Raw genomic sequence first — 20,617 nt, 5'->3', positions numbered from 1 at the left:
AGGATGGACGTCAGAGACCTGACCGAAGCCGTAGACAGAACCGCTGTGGCATTTATGTGATCCCGGATCTTGCTTATCCTCCTCTGTGTGGGCTGAACTGTCCATTCCACAGTGTTGAATACCATTCCCAGATACGTAAAATTCTGGGAAGGTGTCAACTCGGACTTCTTGCCGTTGATCATGAAGCCTAGCTCCGCTGCCTCCTGCAACACGATCTGTGTGTGCCTGAGACACAGAGATTGCGCCTGATTCAGAATCAGCCAGTCGTCTAGGTACGTCCGTAGACGAACACCTTGACCTCTGATTAGCGCACAAAACTGGCGAACCACCATCGTAAAGATCCAGGGAGCCAGTGAAAGGCCGAAAGGAAGAGCCCTGAATTGAAAAATCCTGTTGCCCCAAACAAAGCGGAGCCACTTCCGGTCTGTTTGGTGCATCAGGATGTGGAAGTAAGCGTCGGAAAGATCTATGGAGGTGACCCAATCTCGTGGCCTGAGGGCCTGCCTCACTGAGGTGGGAGTCTCCATGGTAAACTTGATCTTTCTCAGAAAAAGATTTAGCTGAGAAAGATCCAGCACCGGACGCCATCCTCCCGAGGCTTTTGGAACGACAAACAGACGTCCGTAAAAGCCTGGGGAGGCATGGTCCCGAACTTCTTCCACTGCTTGCTTCTGAATGAGAAGTTCTACTTCGGCCTGAGCGGCCTCTCTGGCTTCCGGTCTGGCCGGAAACCGAAAGGACGGAGGAGTTCTGGTCAATGGAGCCTTTTGAGAACTCCACAGAAGCCGGAACCCCGATCTGAGCACTCCTGCAATCCAGTGGTTGTTTGACTTTCTTAACCATGCTGGTAAAGCCCGAAAAAGGCCTCCCGCCACCGTAATCGTGGGGGGAGCAGGAGTGCTGAGATCGGGGGGGCATCATTGGGGGTTAGGCTTTCGACCTGACCCCCTCTTCCCGAAGGAAGGCTTGTTCTTGGGGTAAGGTCGCGACCGGTTCCCTCCTCGCGAAGCTGAACCCTTGCTTGGGTTGTGACCAGACTTGGAGGGCCCCGAGAAAGACTGGGCAGGAGGACCGCTGCGCTTTGCTTGTTGTTTCGAAAAAGCCAACTCTGAAAGCTTCACAAACTGCAAATCTTTGTTTTGCTGAGCCTGCTTCTGAAGCGCATCCAGCGTGTCCTGACCGAGTAGGGACCCTTGAAGGATCGGTGAGACTCGGAGCGAATCCTGAATGTTCTTGTCCTCTAGACGAGAGCCCGACAGCAGAGCTTCTCGACGCCAGAAGACGATCTGCGCATACAACCTCGCAGACAAAGCCATTTGCTCTGCAGACACCCTCCCTAAGGTCGCAAAGAGAAGCGAGACGTCCTTAGGATCCGCATCGTGCCTGAACTCGAAAGGGTTCAGTGAGGATGTCACCGCTCGAGAGAGAGAACGAATCAACGTGTCAGTCAGAGACGATAATTCCAAAGCAGAGCGGCCGCATTCCTCAACAGCAATGAGGTCTTTCTCCTTACAGACAGAAAGCCTATCCTTGCTGTAGCCATCTTGCCTAATGGAAGCAAGTTCCGGTGAAACCGGAAGTGATGCAGATGGTAAGGCAAAGGAGGAAATCAAAGGCCTGCTAAAGGAAGCGAGACGAAGCTTCCGGTGAGTGGCCGCAGCAGGAAGCGCCGTACGACCGGAAGCAGCAAGCCAAGACTGAGCCTCTGTAGGAGCATCCCCATGAGCCGATAACAACGGAAGGGGAACATCGCTCTGAAACACTCTCGCAAGTTGATAGGCCACAGCAGGTGACTCTAAAAACTTGAAGCTCTCAGACCGCTCCTGTGAAGGGGCAAAGTCAGCAAAAGCCGATGGAGGAGGAGCAGCGGAAGTGGTTGCCGCAGACACCCCTTCCGAGAAGTAACGTGCAGTAACCTCTGCTGCCAAAGCCAACAAATGATGTAGCTTAGCCGGAAGTCGGCGAGAAGCTTGCTCATCTGCATCTGATGCTTCTTCCTCCATATCCTGTTCATCACCAACAGAAGCATCGTAACGATCGTCTGAGGGATGACCAGTGGAACCGATATCCGGTGAGGCAACTTGAGCCGAAACCGGAAACGGATGTGAAAAATTTCCGGAAAAGGAAATCCGTGGATGGAATCACCATCCGCCTGTCCAATGCCAGCCGGAAGGCCGGGAAAGGAAGCGGATGTAGCCTGAGAAAGGCTAGCGAAAGCCGCGACAGCGGAACCGGAAGCCACAGGCTGATGAATGACCCCCGCCAGCAGCGAAGTGCCAACAGCGGAAGTCAAACCTCTCCTGCCACCGGAAGCCGCCCCGACCTTAACGGAGTTGGCGGAACCAGCAGAGGACTGTATAGCATGAGCATCGACCAGCCCCAATAAATTGGAACCGGAAGATCCTGTAACCTGTCTGCCAGCAGCCGCCCCGACCTTAACGGAGTTGACGGAGCCAGCAGACACATGCCCTTCACATCCCATGCCCAGGACCGTGAAAACGGAGCCAGGTTGGTCTGTGGAAACACCCTTTCGATCAGTGTGCAATTCCGCCGAAACGGAAACTGACGTCAAAGGTTTGCGTACTTCGCCAAGAACACCCGGAGGTGCTGATGTCCTAGACTCAGACAAAAACTTGTCAAAAGATGAGTCCGACATATCCAACACCGTCGTTGGATCTGCGACCACGCCAGCGGACGTGACCGTCGCAGTCGGTTCAGAGCGAACCCGTGCAAGCGAGGAAACATTAGCAACACCCGAGGGAAGAGACAGAGCAGCATGTTGGGCTATTTGTCTTTCCGACGAGATTAATTCATGCACTTCTGTTTTGAAAGACGATAAAATCGCTAGCAAATCAGCTTTAGACAAAGATGAATCTGCGCTAGGCGCTTGCACTTTAGTTGAAGGGGCCGAAACAGACGCGGCTGGTTTGTCAATCGAAACTGAAAACGATTCATCGTTCACCGGGTTGAAAACAGAGACCGAAACGTTATCGGTAGGAGAAATTTTCTGAGTCCGAGACGGGGTGGTTGTAGCCACCTTAGCTTTGGATTGTGTTGCTTTGCCTGATTGAGAGCTAGGAGAGCACGCCTGTCTGGTTGAACTCCGAGTTCTTTCTCTCTCTTTCTCTTTCGGTTTGTCCGCCATATTGGATGACAAAAACGAACCAAAACATGAGATGCAAAACGTTCCAAACGGTTAAGAAAACGCGTCTCGGTAATAAAAATAAAAGGTCTCACCCAATGCTTGTAGAGATGAAGAGACAACAAAAGTGTTACCAAGGTCTGATGGTCTACCACCGCCGTGAAAACCAACAGATAGAAAATGAAGACAGAGCGCAACAACACGTCCTGCTCCGCGTGTTGAAGAAGAAGGAATGAGTATTACCGGTAGTCGGCCTGCGCATGCGCGGGCACCGGTAGGGGAGATAACTACCACGGACCATGCCTTATAGGGCAGGTGGGTTTTTTGTTTAGAGTTATCTCCCCATGTTACCATGTAAGAGTGCTTCAATGTCTTAGCAACCAAACGAAGTTATTGCTATCTATGTGAGTTGCGTAAGAATATGTAATTTAATATAGGATTTCTCTTTCAATGTGCGCTCTTGTATGCACAAGCTCAACACTCACAAAAACTCTCGCTCACGGCTTTACAGTAAAGGCTGTGTTTAAGACGTATTTTAGGTGAAAAACGTAACAGTTACAAAATGGACAGATTCACTAATGAATGACGTAGTTACCTGACACTGTTAAAATGATACATCATGTACAATACACCTGACACAATGCAATGACATCCAACATTACAAATGATCTGTACCAAGCCTATTTAAAGGTAACAAGGTAAATCATAACTTAGTTTACGCTTAAGAGAGCAATTAAGAAAGTGATGATACAGGGCCTTATTTGAAGGTCAGCAAGTATTCACTAAATTACTTTCAACCCTAGGTGGCAATTACCATCAGATTTGTAGTATCTGCTTGTGCCCCCAAAAAAATCTTTCAATAAGCGCAAACATCCGCCAACACATTCCACTCAAAGCATCATGACAAATAATCGCAACAATCAATATCAATCATACCAATGCAAGAAACATGGCATAGCATACAGTCGAACTCGCTTAAGACGAATCACTGGGGATCGGAAAAAAAGTTCGTCTTAACCAAAATTCGTATTAAGAAAAAAAAAATTTTTTTTTTATTTTTTTAAATTTTTTTTTTTTTAAGTCTTGTACATTTTATGGTGTTTCAATTTGTTTCTTTCGCAACTTTCATGCTGCTTCACGTTTAGACAATAAAGTGACATATTCAGTTACATGTTCATGTGTGTCTCATGTTGAGTGATGATTGTTGAGTTTGAGTGAGAGTGAGCACACAGATGTTTCATCCAGTTGTTACGTTTTTGGTCACACACACGCACACACTGACACTGTCCACATTCGCGGACAAAGCCGTAACTAGCCTTTGAAATGAGACATTTTTTGGCGGGGGAATATCGACTACAGAAGACAATCAATGCCACACATGTTCACATTTTGTCTTTATTGACAGATAAATAGGACACTTTTGACAAAAACACCGACACACATGGATGATAGGTATGTTATGGAAACATAATCTGCTAAAATACCCAAAACAGTGTTTTCAACGATTTGGTCAATTTTGCACTGGCCCACCTGCCCTTAAGAGGAGATGGGGGCTGGGGAGAAAAAACCGAAACCTTATCCACCCGAATAGCTACCACAAAAGAAGTGCTACTCGAAGGGTCGACGACCCGCACAGAGGTTTCTAAGAAAAGGCTAGCAGCCGATTCACTCCCTGCCCCGCACTAAGTTACTGCTTGCTATCGGCCATCTTGGAAAAGCTAAAAGGCCGAACACCGTAGTCCACTTAGAAAAGTAAATTTCTAAAGCGGCTGTAAACAAGCAGCTAACACAACAAATCAATTCAACAAAAAGGACAGGTCTCACCAAAAGCAAGGCGAACAGGTAAAGGCCGAATCATCACAAAGACGAGGGCTAGGGAAAGCCAAGTGAGCAGTCAAAATCCGCACGTCTTACGTGTGTCGTCGAAAGTCGAGAATGATTATTCCGGATGCCGGCGCTCACGTGGTGCGCGGTGGGTTATGAGTAACCAAGTGGGTTCACGGCATAGCAACGGCTATGGCGTCTGTTTTTTAGCTTGGTTACCACCCTTACAAGGGCAGGTAATTTGAGTAGTGTTTCGACATCTAGCATGTGAGATTGAGGTCAATGCTTTTATGAGAATTGCGGTAAGAATATGTAATTTAATTGCGTATAGCTGCTGCCACTTTTGGGTACCTAGAAAGGTTGTTTCAGAGACTATATGCATTTGTCTGTCAAATTAAATCAAATTTGCCCGGGAGTACCGACTGTGCATTAAAATCGGCCTGAGAGCCCTGTCGGTTACTCGTCTACTGGAAAACAAGTGAATACCGTACTTTTCGGACTATAAGGCGATACTTTTTCTTTTTTTTTTCACTTAAAATTGTGGGGTCGCCTTATACACGACGTCGCCTTATTCTCGGATAAAATAGGTTTCACGAGCACTGTGAACTTGAAATCAATGAGCAACTAACAACCATTTAAGCTGGAGCCTCGACTTTGACGGGTGGGGACCGCTCAGGTGCCATATCAGCAGCGGCTTTCATGAACTTCTTTTGTTCAGACTCTGAGGGTTCAGATTTCTCTGGATTTTCTGGGAGTGAGAGTGACGACGACGACGACAACGAGTGACGATTGAGGTACCGCTGATCTTCTTCCCTGACTTTCTGTTTGAAACAGTGTTTCATGCCGATTTTGAGCGGTCGCCATGTTTGATCATTGATGTTGTTTTTGTGTTTTTTTTCCTACGTACGATGTTTTTCCTCATTTTTGTCTTTCTTTTTTTTTCTTTCATGCCGTCGCCTTATGCACGACACTATCGCCTTATCCATGGCATCGCCTTATTCTAGGATTTTTTCAGTTTTATTTTTAAAAGTAGGGGGTGCGCCCTATACACGGCAGCGCCTTATAGTCCGAAAAGTACGGTACATAAAAAAGTAACATCAAAAAAGCAACATCAACTTACGATATCATGCACTTCTGAGAGCTCCTTCTCGCCTTTAAATGACACTCGCACAGCAGTTTTGCGTGGAGTGATGGGAGAGTCAGCAGCCGCCCATGAGTTCTCCTCCACTGAACTCTGTGACTGGACTGACTTGGCTGACGCCCGCCTGGCAGGAGTCTCTGACTCAAAGAGCTCTCCAGCCACTTTCTCCTCCTGCCCAGCTTTCTGGGATTCTGATACAAAAAAGTATATCATAACATTTTGCACTTAAAATCCATCACTCCCTCCCACTTTTCCTTTAACTATAGTTACTTATTACATAACTGCCTGTTGCTGAACAATTGTTAAAAGAATAAGGATGTGTGCACCAGTGAGATCACTACCAGTCAATATCAGTAACATGAGATCTAATACCCATCCATGAGTTATGGACACACATCGAAATGGTTGCAACCACGCACAGTACAAGGTCCACCATACATTTGACCTATTGTCAACATTCAACATTTTCTCAACCTTCTGCCATGTAGTTTTTGTGCTGGCAGGCCGATTAAAATATTGATGTCTTGCACAGGATCCTATTCCTTCATCTTCTCTAAAGAAGCTCATTCCTCACTCCATCCTTATGTCATATAATATTGGTATCACTACCATTATCACTATCCAATCTTCATACATTAGACTTGGTAGTAAATTACAAAAAAAGGTAAGAATGAGGTGATGCTTGGTCTTGACGGGCGCAGTGGCCCGTGGATAAGACGTTGGCCTCCTAGTAGAAAGGTCGCGAGTTCAAATCCCGACCGCGGCCGCCTGGTGGGTTCAAGGTGGAGATTTTTCCGATCTCCCAGGTCAACTTATGTGCAGACCTGCGAGTGCCTTAACCCCCTTCGTGTGTACATGCAAGCACAAGATCAAGTGCGCATGGAAAAGATCCTGAAATCCATGTCAGAGTTGCGTGGGATATAGACACACGAAAATACCCAGCATTCCTCTCCCGAAAGCAGCATATGGCTGCCTGAATGGCAGGGTAAAAACGGTCATACACATAACAAGAAGAGCAAACGCTCGATCGAGTCACTTTCGCAGTTCTGAATATTATATGAGGCATCAGATGGACAGGAAGAAATTGCTATTCACAACACAATGAGTCACGTTCACATAAAATTTGAGCCCGGTCACTTTTATAGTTTCCGAGAAAAGCCCAACGTTAAGTTGTGTGTTGCCGAACAGAAAAGGCTAGTTATCTCCCTTGTTTTTCTGATAACGTTCGTAAAAGGCTACAGATGTAAATACTTTGATGTAAAGAATAATCCTACAAAGTTTCAATCACATCCGATGAACTTTGTCAAAGATATAAAATGTCTAATTTTTCCTTTGACGCTGACCTGTGACCTTGAAAAAGGTCAAAGGTCAACGAAACCATCGTTAAAGTGTAGAGGTCATTGGAGGTCACGACTAAACAAAATATGAGCCCGATCGCTTTGATAGTTTCCGAGAAAAGTCCAACGTTAAGGTGGTGTCTACGGACGGCCGGCCGGCCGGCCGGACGGCCGGCCGGACAGACTAACACTGACCGATTACATAGAGTCACTTTTTCTCAAGTGACTCAAAAACCCATTCGTGCAAAAACATGAGTGAATGTGGGAGTTTCAGCCCATGAACAAAGAAGAAGAAGAAGATGCTTTGTCTTTCTTCTTCTTCTGCGTTTGTGAGCAGAGACTCGTAGGCATGAGTGAGCTTTTTACATGTATGGCCGTTTCCCCCACGCAGTTTTAGCAGTCATGCATACTCTGATTCCGAGGGATGCATGCTACAAGTTTTCGTATTTCTATATCCACCGACCTCTGACATGGATTATAGGATCTTTTTCGTGAATACTTGGCCTTGTGCTTGCATGTACACTTGAAGGCGGATAAGGCACTAGCAGATCTGCACATAAGTTGACCTGAGAGATCAGAACGCCGTGTCCGAGGACTGACATTATGTTGGCAGAATCGACCAAATGGCGGAACAAGAGTAGATCAATTAATGTGCATTTTCCATCATGTGCATACATTTGTACTGATTAACTGCATGTTTAAATCAAGCTTTCACTAACTCCTAATTAAGATGAACTGACCTCCATCATCACTCTCAGAGGGGAGGTGACTGACAATCTTTGCCAAGCTGACTCTGGATGCTGCACCCTGCACAGTCAAACATACATGCTGATGTAAATGTACTGCTCAATCAACCTGCAGTCACCCAACCATGCAAACAGCCAAAAATCCCTAACTTTGCTCCTCCTGTTACCATCAACATTTCAAACTGAGGCTTGAATGGTTTGCCTGTTAAATAATATAAAATGTCTGATTATCCTACATACGTGAGAGAGACCACTCATGAGATAACAATATCATTCAAACCACACATGTGAAATATCATGTAAATGAGGTCGTTGTCAAACTAGTCTGGCAGGAACCTGCTTTTCCACTACTTATGATGACAAACGTCATTGTGAAAATACTTCTGTGCCTGCTGTTTCCCCTGGAAGAGTTTTTAGAACTAACACGTCTGGGGCCACGCTACCTCCAAATCAGTAGCGGGGCAACCATCCCCAACCCAGCGGGTCACAGGTGGTGGATAGTGAACGGCCCTTAGAGAACGGCTTTAGCAAATAAGCAGTCCCGAACCAACTGGCGATGTTCCTACCAGGACGAGGTGGGGTAGAGGGTGGCTCCACTACTTCTACAAAATGCCTTACATGTCCAATGACAGCTAGGCTCATCATGGCGATTATAAGAGCTGCCATAAAAGCTCTAGCTACGGGGAAGGACACCCCGGAGAAACAAACCTGGGGAGACGTTGCTCGTCAGCTTTAGTCGGCAAATCAATATCTAAAAAAAGCAACTTGTGTAAATCTGGTACGACATAGCAAGCCATGTAGTATTCTCTATTTCTGGCAGGAGCCAGAAAGTAGTATGAAGCAAAGGTAAATAGGCTAAAATACCCCCAGACACTAAGCTGTGACTTGCAAACACAAACACAAACACACACACACACACACACACACACACACACACACACACACACACACACTGCCTGTACAAACCCATTACACAAACAGACGCACTCATACACTGACAGCCAGAAACATGATTACAAATGCGCCAGGTGTGACCGCTCTTTAGTTTGATTGAGAGCCAGAAACAGCAGAAATAGTTGATTTTTTTTCTTAGAAACCCTCAAGATGTTTGGCAAAACCATTGTGAAGCGAATGAAGCTCACACAAGAGCAAATATATATATACAGGAAAGGTCTCACCATAAAGGCTCTCGCATTCACGAAGCAGTGAGTAGGTACAACCTAACAGTACGAGCACCCAAAGAAACAAAAAAAGAAAATGCTAATACACGACTCGCCTTCGACCCCCCCCCCCCCCCTTGTAAGACCCCCCCAATAGAAGACTTCCTCCCTTATTACCCAACCTGATAGAAGACTCGACCTCCCAATAAGACCCTCCACCTTTTCAAGACCCTGTTTTCTCACATTTACTCCCATTTTAAGACTTCTTCTTTTTCAATAACTAATTTTCTCAGGGTTTTGTAGGTCTTATCTTAAAAGGAGGAATCCACTACATGACAATGACATCATAGCTTGATGAGCTCAAGACTTAATTTCTTGATAGCTCCGTGGATATTTTTAGGGGGCAAAATCTTCTCCAACAAACATTTTCAAAATTTGGTCATGTCTGCTGATTATCAACAATCACAATTGTGTGAAATTTGGAGGCTTTTGCTCCCAAAACAACTGAGAAAACCTCAACGTAAATTTTTACGAATATTACCCCACAGTGACCCCAAAATGTGACGGGGCTCAACCAAACTGGGGTCATTTCGGCAGATTATCAAATCTTTGAAGTGTTCAAAGTTTCAAAGCTGAGCGCTTCAACAGGAAGCAGCACGGAGCAAGAACCTTCTGTTGTGCTGCACCACTACTCTGGAACTCTCTTCCCTTCTCTGTCAAACACTGCACCTCTCTTAGCTCTTTCAAACAACAGTTGAAAACTTTCTTTTTCACACAATATTACACCAACCCGGCCTAATGTCTTTTCCATCTCATTTCTGCACGTACTCCTCTCCCTTAAAGTTGGTATGATTGTTGAAAGTGTTCGCTGGGTATGTGTGTATATATAGTGTGTATAGCATATATGAATAATGTGTGAACAGTACATGTGGTGATTTTTGTCCGTATGATTAATTGTTTTATATAGGTTGTACATTTAATTGTTCTATTTTGTATATGTTCTTTTGTAAAGGGCCTAGAGCCATAGGTTAGGCACTTAAAAATGTCCAGTTATTATTACTATTTTATTATAAAGCTGTAGCTTCAAAAACGCCTGAGATAACATCAATGTTAAGTTATCAAGAATCGAACATGACCCCTGTCACCCCAAAACTTGACGAGGGTCAATCAAACTTAATTCAAGTCGTGAGATTATCAAACCCTAGAAGCGTGCAGAGTTTCAAAGATTTACCTTCAAAAACATATGAGATAACCTCAACGTTAAGTTTTTATGAAACGAACATGACCGCTGTGACCCCAAAATTTCAAGCGTCACCAAACTGGGGTCACTTCATGAGATTATCAAACCCTAAAATCATGCAAAGTTTCAAAGCTCTAGCTTGAAAAACATCCGAGATAACCCCAAGGTTAAGTTTTTTGTCCACGGACCGACGGACACGGATGAATCTTAAGACTCGCCCATTACTCAGGTGAGTCAAAAATACAACATGTGCTATAATGCAAGACAGATGTCACCGGTAATAGTAGCACATTCCCTTCTTAATGATGAGAGCAACCTGACCCATCTGAGATCAGGCAATAATCAAGGTATGTTACAGTATGTGCAATTAAAACCTGGCTTCACATGAAAGGAGCACACAGCATGATAAATTAATTAGGCTTGAGAACTCTGAAATAGGCCGGGGCCCGCCCCGAGCAACACCCCTTTGATTTTGGGCATTTCTGGAGGGTATCAAGAGGCCTCTCCAGGCAGGAAATTTCCTCATTTCTGGACAGTATATTTGTAATTCAAGATTCAAAAGAAACTGTACTGCGCTTATTTTATATCTTTTTTTATCAGATTTCTTTTTCCCTCACAGATTATTTTTCTTCCTCAGACAAGCAATCCGGTTTCCTGTAAAATTTGTGGATCCAAGGAGAAATCTTCAGCCTGATTAGTATTAAGCACATCCCACACACCTCTTAGCAATGCCATTAAATAGTTACACCTTCTCCAGGACATATAAGCCAAGTTTCATCATGCACACATTACCTAACAACCATGTCACAGAATCTACATAGACTAAGACAACATGCTGAACTAAAATTCATAATACTATATCCTCCAGTAATGTCCAAAAATCTATTTCGGCCAGGGGCATCAGGATCCTGGGAATGGTTAAATGAACAGAAATAAATTAATGCTCTCTGTCTCTCTGTCTCTCTTAAATTTTGAATAAAGGTGTTGTTTGCCATTTTCATTCACAGTAGCGATCACATTTCTACAGACAGCAACTATTTATCATTGTACCTAATGTGTCACAAGAATTAAAGCATATGCTGAAAGGACTTTCCTTCATCATAAGTAATATGAATCGAACACAAATTATCTGCTCAAATTATCATGTTAAGCGTTAAAAAAAGTATAATTTTATTCTGATCGACCAAAACTCGGATCACATTGTGACCTTGAAATTTTCCAGGATCACCAGTCTAGTGTCTAGAGGTCTCATCCAATCCTGGAAGACTATCAAAAATGTCACAGATCAAACAATAACAAGAAGGGCAAAGCCCATACGACTCACATGCTTTACACATTTTTCCTATCAAAATACATGTGACCTTGACCCAAGGTCAAGGTCATCCAAGGTCATGCAACACAAAGCTGTTAATTCAAGACATAGGAAGTACAATGGTGCTTAGTGGCTCTTTCTACCATGAGATATGGTCACTTTTAGTGGTTCACTACCTTATTTTGGTCACATTTCATAAGGGTCAAAGTGACCTTGACCTTGATCATATGTGACCAAATGTGTCTCATGATGAAAGCATAACATGTGCCCCACATAATTTTTAAGTTTGAAACAGTTATCTTCCATAGTCCAGGGTCAAGGTCACTTCAAAATATGTATACAATCCAACTTTGAAGAGCTCCTGTGACCTTGACCTTGAAGCAAGGTAAACCAAACTGGTATCAAAGGATGGGGCTTATTTTGCCCTATATATCATATATAGATGAGGTATTGAATCTCAAAAACTTCAGAGAAAATGGGGAAAATGTGAAAAATAGCTGTTTTTTAGGCAACATTTATGGCCCCTGCGACCTTGACCTTGAAGCAAGGTCAAGATGCTATGTATGTTTTTTGGGGCCTTGTCATCATACACCATCTTGCCAAATTTGGTACTGATAGACTGAATAGTGTCCAAGAAATATCCAACGTTAAAGTTTTCCGGACGGACGGACGACTCGGGTGAATACATAGACTCACTTTTGCTTCGCATGTGAGTCAAAAATGAAGAAAATTGTAGTTTTTTCATTTTTTTACCCACTCATGACCCAACCTTAAACTTTGTTGAGGGTCAATAAAGTTGAGTCGTATCTGCAGGTTATCTAACTCCAGAAGTATGTAAAGTTTTAAAACTGTAGCTTCAAAAACGTTGAAGAAAATTATCATTTTCCATTTTAAGCCCCGAACTCTATCTGGCTGTGACCTAGAAATTTGACAAGAGTCTACCAGACTAGCTTGGGTCATGTTTGAAAGTCATCACACTCCAGAAGCGTATTAAGTTTCAGATCTGTAGCTTCAGAAACGTTCAATAAATGGACAATTTTCCATTAAATGATGTATATTATGGTGCGCCAAATTGATATTACTATCGTTAAGTGTTATATAGAGTTTCGAAACTATCGTTATCTGTTATATAGAGTTTCGAAACTATTGTTATCTGTTACATAGAGTTTCGAAACTATCGTTAACTGTTATATAGAGTTATATCAATAGCGCGTTCGTGCGCATTACAGCTAAAACTATGTATAACAGACAGGCATGCTACAGGTCAAAAATGGTTTTACCTGAAAGAAGCGCGCAGTGGTGAAGCCACAAGCCCGAGCCTGGGAAGCAGGCGAGCCAACTACAGTGGAGTCCAGCTATAACGAACCTGGGTATAACGAAATCCCTCTTTTAACAAACTGCCATTGATTTCCCGGCAGACAGCCTTCTATTTCTTACTTGTTACTTTCCAGCTACATCGAACCTTTTGAACTCATTTGCATAACGAATCCCTCTTTTAACAAACACGTTTTCATCGCCCCAGAGCCGTTTTGTCTCTAAAAGTCACAAGGCTACAAACGTCGAACTGATGTCAATAATTGTCTCCAAAGACAAAAATACACAAACACAAGTGCACATCGCGTGATGAGCGAACTCTGAACAAACTAACAGCGGGAGGTGCACGAAACAGATCGAACCAAAACCGAAAGTTGTGGTGATGTCATGACATTTTGCGATGTACGTCAGCGAAGCTCGTGCACATGTGGTCTGTCTTGCTAAAAACAATGGCTGACGAACATGGTTTCGAAATCTGGAACTGTTTTTTGTTTTCTCCGATTCGTGACCGAGTGACGCGATATAGAACCACGCGTTCCTTTGAATCAATACTCTCCTCAGGCAGTGAAGTCTCCTAAATTGCTCAACACTGTGGACAGTCCGGAGTGCAGTTATGTCCCGTGAATGAGCGAGTCAAAGTTTTATCGTGAAAACTGATGCTTTTCATGCACCTCCCGCTGTTTGTTTGCCTCTCTCTATGGATTATATTATGAAGCTGTTAAAAACATGCAGAGATTGTACTCTCCAAGGAAAGATCGATGGGACGATCATTTGAAGGTGATTGGGAAAACTTGTCTTGAGGCCATTTAGGGTTGAAAACTCTACAGCGAATTACTGATATAACGAACTAAAATTTATCTCCCTTGAGATTCGTTGTACCCGGACTCCACTGTAGGGGGTCCGGTTAAAATCTGTGCAATCTGGTGCATTCTGGGCATCATTTTCAGGGCTGTAATAGTGTTGTGATCTTGTTAAAAATCCCATTTTAGCCTCCCCCCACCACCATTAAACACACCTCCAAACTGGTGAAAACAACACTACTGTAGACTAGTATGTATTCACCAGTGCACTGTACTACAGTAGTGGTTTGGAGGTACACATGAAAAGGGTTTACAAGTCACAAAAGCATTGAAAAAGGTTACTGCAAAAAAAACAAATGCAAGGAATGCCGCTTTTGCCGGATTCGTTCTTCTTCGTGTCAGCCTTCTTTTTTTCCGGCGGGAAGGTGTTTTCAAGCCAAGCCCAACTCCAAAAAGACAGTTTTGCAATAGCATTTCAGGGTTTTCCCATTTGGGAACGATACCGACGCGCTTTTGATAAAACTATCGTTAGCTGTTATATAGAGTTTCAGAAACTCTATATAACAGGGAAACAGCTAACGACAGTTTCGAAACTCTATATAACAGTTAACGATAGTTTCAAAACTCTGTATAATAGTTAACGATAGTTTCAAAACCCTATATAACAGTTAACGATAGTAATATCAATTTGGCGCACCATATGATGTGTACTCGAACCCACCATGACCTTGAACTTTGATGAAGGTCAATAAGGTCTAATATAAATCAAACCCATTGTGAACTTGAAATTTGATGTGGGTCAACCAGACTTGTTTATGCCTGGCGATCTTCACATTCTAAAAGTGTGTAACATTTCAAAGCTCTAGCTTTAAAGACATCTGAGAAAACTTCCACATGTTTTTTGTTCATGGACCAACAGACAGACAGCCAGTTGCGCTGATGGGGTCTATGTCGACCAAAAGAGTGGGATTCCCTGTAGGTGGGGTTCCTGGAGGGGGATTCCCTGTATACAGGGAATACCACAGGATTTAGTTCCTGTAGCGTGTCGCTGATATCGCTGAAAGTCACGTGATGCTTGGCGACATCGGTAGAATTTGATGTTTTTCAATCTTTTTTTGATATTTCTTAGAAATTTGAGTATGGTTTGCAAGTTTTATTGAAAAACTCCACCCTGTGAGATTCCCTGTATACAGGGAATCCCCCTCCAGGAACTCCACCTACAGGGAATCCCACTCTTTTGGTTGACATAGACCCCATCAGCGCCAGTTGCCCATTATCTACACAAATCAACACTGCTCATTACTAAGACTAATTTGTCACTCAGGTGAGCCAAAAAGCAAATTTGTTTCTCTAAATGCAACATTCAAACATGTTTCTGCACTATAGCTCTGTGCAAGTTACAATATGTCTCTTGTTTACTGATGGTTTTCTTTTTACATTTAGTCAAGTTTTGATTGAGTTTTGTGTATGGCAACCACATTGTGTGTTTTTTGTGGTCAAAATGTATCTCAGCTGAAGATAATGTGAATGCCTTATCGTTTGCTTTCAAATACATTCCTGTGAAATCAAAAATGTTAATAATAAGTTTTCATTTGATTAATATACTTACCCAACTCACATATAGCAATTAACCCTGGTTTAGTGCTGGTAACGCTGTACGCGTCCCCTTGGTAACAAGAGAGACAACTCTAAAAAAGAGTGACCAATACCCATAAGATCAGACCCAAACTGAGTCTTCCTTCCGTATGCGCGCGTATTTGTAATCATTCTAAACGAAGCCCAACTCACTTCTTTTTTAGAACTCTATACCCTCACAGCGGAGAGGCGGGAGGGAATAAACGATGTGAGTTGGGTAAGTATATTAATCAAATGAAAATGTATTATTAAAATTTTTGATTAAATTACATATCTTATCCAACTCACATATAGCAGATTGCTATTAAAGGTGGAGGGCACTTTACCCAATCCGGAAATGAGAATCTATCCTGCCGCTACCCTAGCAGGCAACGCAGAACTGCATCCTGTCTCAAAGCAGCGACATCTATGCGATAGACATCGATGAAAACATCTTTAGAAAGCCAGTAAACCGACTCAAGAACTTCTGCCAGGCGACCAAATCGAAGAACAGCAATTAGAAAGGAAGCCCAATCTCTTGCCTCATGAGAACTGGTTGTAGTAAAGGGCAAGACTGCCCTGACATGACCTGACTAACTCTGCCACCAGACAAAAGCTTGTCTAACTATGGTGGAAGACCAATTGGCTAACGAGATTTTCGAGATATCTTTACACCACACCATGTTGAGTGAGATAAAACGAAGTTTCTGAGTTTCCGATCGAGTGTGCAGAGTCCGTAACAGAAAACTGGTGAGGGCTCTAACAGGACAGATATGTATATCAGGATCTCCAGGAGCAAGAAACTTGCTCAAGAGAGAAATGTTGCGTCCGTGCTGCCTGAAGAGGGAGGACTGACTGCCCCCCCTCCCCCCCCCTTTTTCCTGCCACCACTTGAAAGCATGCCTAAACAAAGTGGCAGACCATCCAGCTAAGGTTGACTTCAATAAGTCATTACCTCTACCAATAATGATAGATATTCTTTCTTTCTTTATTTAGTGTTTAACGTCATTTTCAACCGTCCAAGGTTAAATCGCGCCGGCGTTGAAAGATATGAACAAGAGTCTTTGTTTAAATGATCTAAAAAAGATCAGTGCAAGTCAGAAAAGCTTTCAAAACTCGAAACGTTCAATTGGCTAAATAAGGCTCTAGAAGAGCCAAAATATTGCTAAGTGGTTTGAATTGTGAATAGGAGCTGGTTTCTCCAGTTTCCACTTATCTGTCAGAAATTTGAAAGAAACCTAAGTGCAATAGATCAGTCTTTCTCCAAATAGCTGTCTATAGCAAAACTAGACAAAAAATACACCTACTCCCACTTCTCTCAGAAGCTACTCGAGTAAGCATGACCGCTATCCGTGTTGATCAGAAAAGCTAGTTTTTGTAAAGGATTAAAGAATCCGATCTCAAAAGCTCCCAAAACTAGGAGCAAAGCCCCAAGTAGGGACTGGAGAATTGTTTTCGGCCAGCCGAAGAGAGGCTCCCTTAAACGTGCTGGCTATAGAGCCACCCAGTGAAATATTGCGACCGAGCTGTTACAGTGCAACTGCTATCACGTAACGTCTTAATTCAAAAACGTGGGAGAAAATTCGGAAAGCCAAGATAGGTGGTTCGCCACCTGCATTGAATGAAGAGAAGAGGCGTTCTTTCCGTTAATAAAACGCCATTTGTTCCAAGCCAGTCAAAGTGACAAGTAAAACGAAGACGCTGAACCCCCACGGGATCTGTGAGCCAAATCCAGAGTTGAGGCCGAAGCCCCTGAGCGTCTCAATGATTCCCGTACAGTAGACACTCTTGTGGCTCAAGTATGAGAAAAAACAGCGCCCTCTTGCCAGCCTTAAGAGGCCTGGTAACCAAGATTGTACGGGCCCCTACTATGCGACCGGCAGGCCGCTCCAAGTAAAATCAAGTGTCTTGATCTTCCATGCTTCGGGATCCAGAAACAGGAAGATGAACATAAGCAAAAGGCGATAGTACCAAGAGGCAAAAACTTCTACCAGCGGCTTCTCCAATCCACCCGAAGGCGTAGAAGCGCGTGGTGAGGTAGAGTCCACTCTGAGTGGACATTCCGGACCAACAGACTTAGAGAGCCCGCCAAATCATTAAGCCCCCCATGAGGATGAGACGAAAAACCGAGGTCCCTTCGTGTACACTTCATTGGGGTGTGCACGTTAAAGATCCCACGATTGACAAAAGGGTCTTTCCTGGCAAAATTGTATAGGCATAGATAAAAATGTCCACCAAATACCCGTTTGACTTGGAATAATAGGCCGTGAAAGGTGAATGTTCGCCTAATAGGCTTGAAGTTTGCTGGTCGATGTGAATGCGTTATACATTGTGTGTACAAAAAAATGTCTGTTTGTCTGTCTGTCTGTAAAAAATTCCATTTCAAACGGCAGAAATTAATATGTAAAGCGCGGAGAGCACAGTTGTGGTTCGCGCTATATAAGCTTTCCATAATAATAATAATAATAATGACGGTACTTCGCTGCTAATAAGATCTCGTGTTGGTAAAACCACATCAGAACCTCTCATGCTCGATGAGGAAGCGATAGGGAGTGAGAGACCCCCTTGCTTGCTGAAATAAAGCACCCCTGTGGTGTTGTCTGCTTGACTCAACACAAGTTCTAGCCCTTTATTTGACTGACTAAAGCCCAGCCGACCACAAAGGGCCATATCAAAGCTGTGCTGCCTTAGCCATCTAATGTGTCCCAGCCCTGCAATTCCAGTTTCCACCTGGAGTAAAGGGCTTCTAGAAAGGGCCGCTTGCACAGTCTCCTCAAAGAGATCAAAACGGCCAAAAATTCATTTGACTAGAATAGAAATCAGAACCCTGAAATCAATAAAAATGTAGCCACTTCCGATCTATTTTGTGTATCAAAATGTGGAAGTAACCTCCATACGAACTATGTAAGAGACCCAAAAGGAAGGCCCCAGTGCCTCCCTCCATAAAGTGGGAGTCCTAATCCCCACCAGCCGCTGTGGTAAAACACAAAAGCAGAAAGAAGGGTGATGCCGAGCACTAAAACTCCAGTTGACATAACTGCCGGGAGTGTGCGAGAAAGTGTGCTCTTGTGTGTGCCCACCGACCCCACCACTGACTTGCCCCTAGGGGGAAGAGAGGTGAGAATTTGGCCAAAGCCCTGCCGCGAAGGAGAGAGTATGGAGATAAAAGATAAAGCAGAGACGGCGAGCCTGGAGCTTTTCTTTTGATAACAAAACAAAGCCAAGGCCTGCCATACGCTTTCCTTTTGCTGTGAGCTTCTCTTTGTTAGAGAAGAGTCCGCGTGCATAGAAGCGGACTCGAAAAGAGAACCTTCAAGCAAAGAAGAGATTAAGGTCTCGCCAAAAGAACAATACTTTTAGGTAGAGACCTACTCCCAGGCGAACAGCAAAGCTACATCCTTTGTATCTGAGTCCTGACGGAACACAAAGATATCCAGAAAGAACAATAATTTAGGTAGAGACCAGTACTCCCAGGCGAACAGCAAAGCTACATCCTTTGTATCTGCGTCCTGACGGAACACAAAGATATCCAGAAAGAACAATACTTTAGGTAGAGACCTACTCCCAGGCGAACAGCAAAGCTACATCCTTTGTATCTGCGTCCTGACGGAACACAAAGATATCCAGAAAGAACATAACCGCACAATAGAGAGACCAATGAAAGACTTGTTCAAAGGCGATAATCGTAAAGAAGAGAGGCGACAATCTTCCACAGCCAGGAGATTCTTGTTCTTACAGACAGTTTCTCCTTGCTATAAAACATCCAGATGGATGTCCACCAATTCCGGGGTACCCGGAGGCGGTTCCGTAGACAGAACTAAGTTCTTAGGCTTGGAGTTAACCGAGGCCTACGGATAGCGCTCAGCAAGTGATGCGCTACTTGAGCGGGTGACGCAAGCTAAAGCAACGCCGCAGCAGGTGCCTAGCCGAGCGCTGCCCACAAAGGAAGTGGTGACCAAGGAGACTCGTTAGAAAAACTTCCCCAAGTTCAAACGCCACCTTCTTCTTCTTCTTCTTCTGCGTTCGTGGGCTGAAACTCCCACGTACACTCGTGTTTTTTGCACGAGTGGAATTTTACGTGTATGACCGTTTTTTACCCCGCCATTTAGGCAGCCATACGCCGTTTTCGGAGGAAGCCTGCTGGGTATTTTCGTGTTTCTATAACCCACCGAACTCTGACATGGATTACAGGATCTTTTTCGTGCGCACTTGGTCTTGTGCTTGCGTGTACACACGGGGGTGTTCGGACACCGAGGAGAGTCTGCACACAAAGTTGACTCTGAGAAATAAATCTCTCGCCGAACGTGGGGACGAACTCACGCTGGCAGCGGCCAACTGGATACAAATCCAGCGCGCTACCGACTGAGCTACATCCCCGCCCACCAATGAAGGATCTAAGAACTTAACGTTCGAAGATTTTCCTTAAAAAGCTCAAATCAGCTGAAATGACGCAAACCATGGCAAAGCTGAAGCAGGAGCTTCCCCATGAGATGCCAGCAAAGGCATAGGTGGGGCAAAAACTTCATTTGAGTTCCCATAATGTTCCTGAGAAGGAGCAAAACACGCCAAAAATGATGGAGGAGAAAAATGGCAGATGACGATGCTACTGCTAAACCCTTCAGGGAAATAGCATGTAGTCACCTCTGCTGCCAGTGCTACCAAAGATAGCAGCCTTAACTGAAAGACGAAAAGAGACATCTCCATCTGCCTCAGAAGCTTCGTCTTCCATATCCTCATCATCCTGTTCAGTGGCATCCCAACGAACTTCGAAAGGATGAGAACCGGAAACCAATCCCGATGAGGCAACACCTGCCGAAACCGGGAAAGGTTGGGAAGAAATTCCCGGAAGCCGGAACTCCGTGAACGGATCCTCCATCCACCTGCCTCATGCCAGCTGAACGACTGGAAGAGGAAGTGGATGCAGCCTGTGTAACAGCAGAGGAACCACAGTAGCGGAACCGGAAGCCGAAGGCTGATGAGTGCTGAC

General features: G+C 44.2%; 1 protein-coding gene across 3 annotated transcripts in view; it reads right to left on the bottom strand.

Annotated features, from left to right (window-relative positions):
• Window positions 1–20,617, bottom strand: part of LOC138964089 (ankyrin repeat domain-containing protein 26-like) — a 609,546-nt gene that overhangs the window by 535,660 nt on the left and 53,269 nt on the right. For all 3 annotated transcript variants that reach the window (XM_070335976.1, XM_070335974.1, XM_070335975.1), the window contains exons 8-9: window positions 8,185–8,251; window positions 6,087–6,298 (exon numbers count right to left, since the gene is read on the bottom strand). In XM_070335976.1, the coding sequence (XP_070192077.1) occupies window positions 6,087–6,298; window positions 8,185–8,251 (279 nt within the window). The remainder of the gene's footprint in view (window positions 1–6,086; window positions 6,299–8,184; window positions 8,252–20,617) is intronic.

This window comes from Littorina saxatilis, linkage group LG4 (assembly GCF_037325665.1).
Source record: "Littorina saxatilis isolate snail1 linkage group LG4, US_GU_Lsax_2.0, whole genome shotgun sequence".
In the NCBI taxonomy this organism is placed as follows: Eukaryota; Metazoa; Mollusca; class Gastropoda; order Littorinimorpha; family Littorinidae; genus Littorina; species Littorina saxatilis.
Note: the sequence above shows the minus strand (reverse complement) of the source record. Positions and strands in the feature narration are given on the sequence as shown.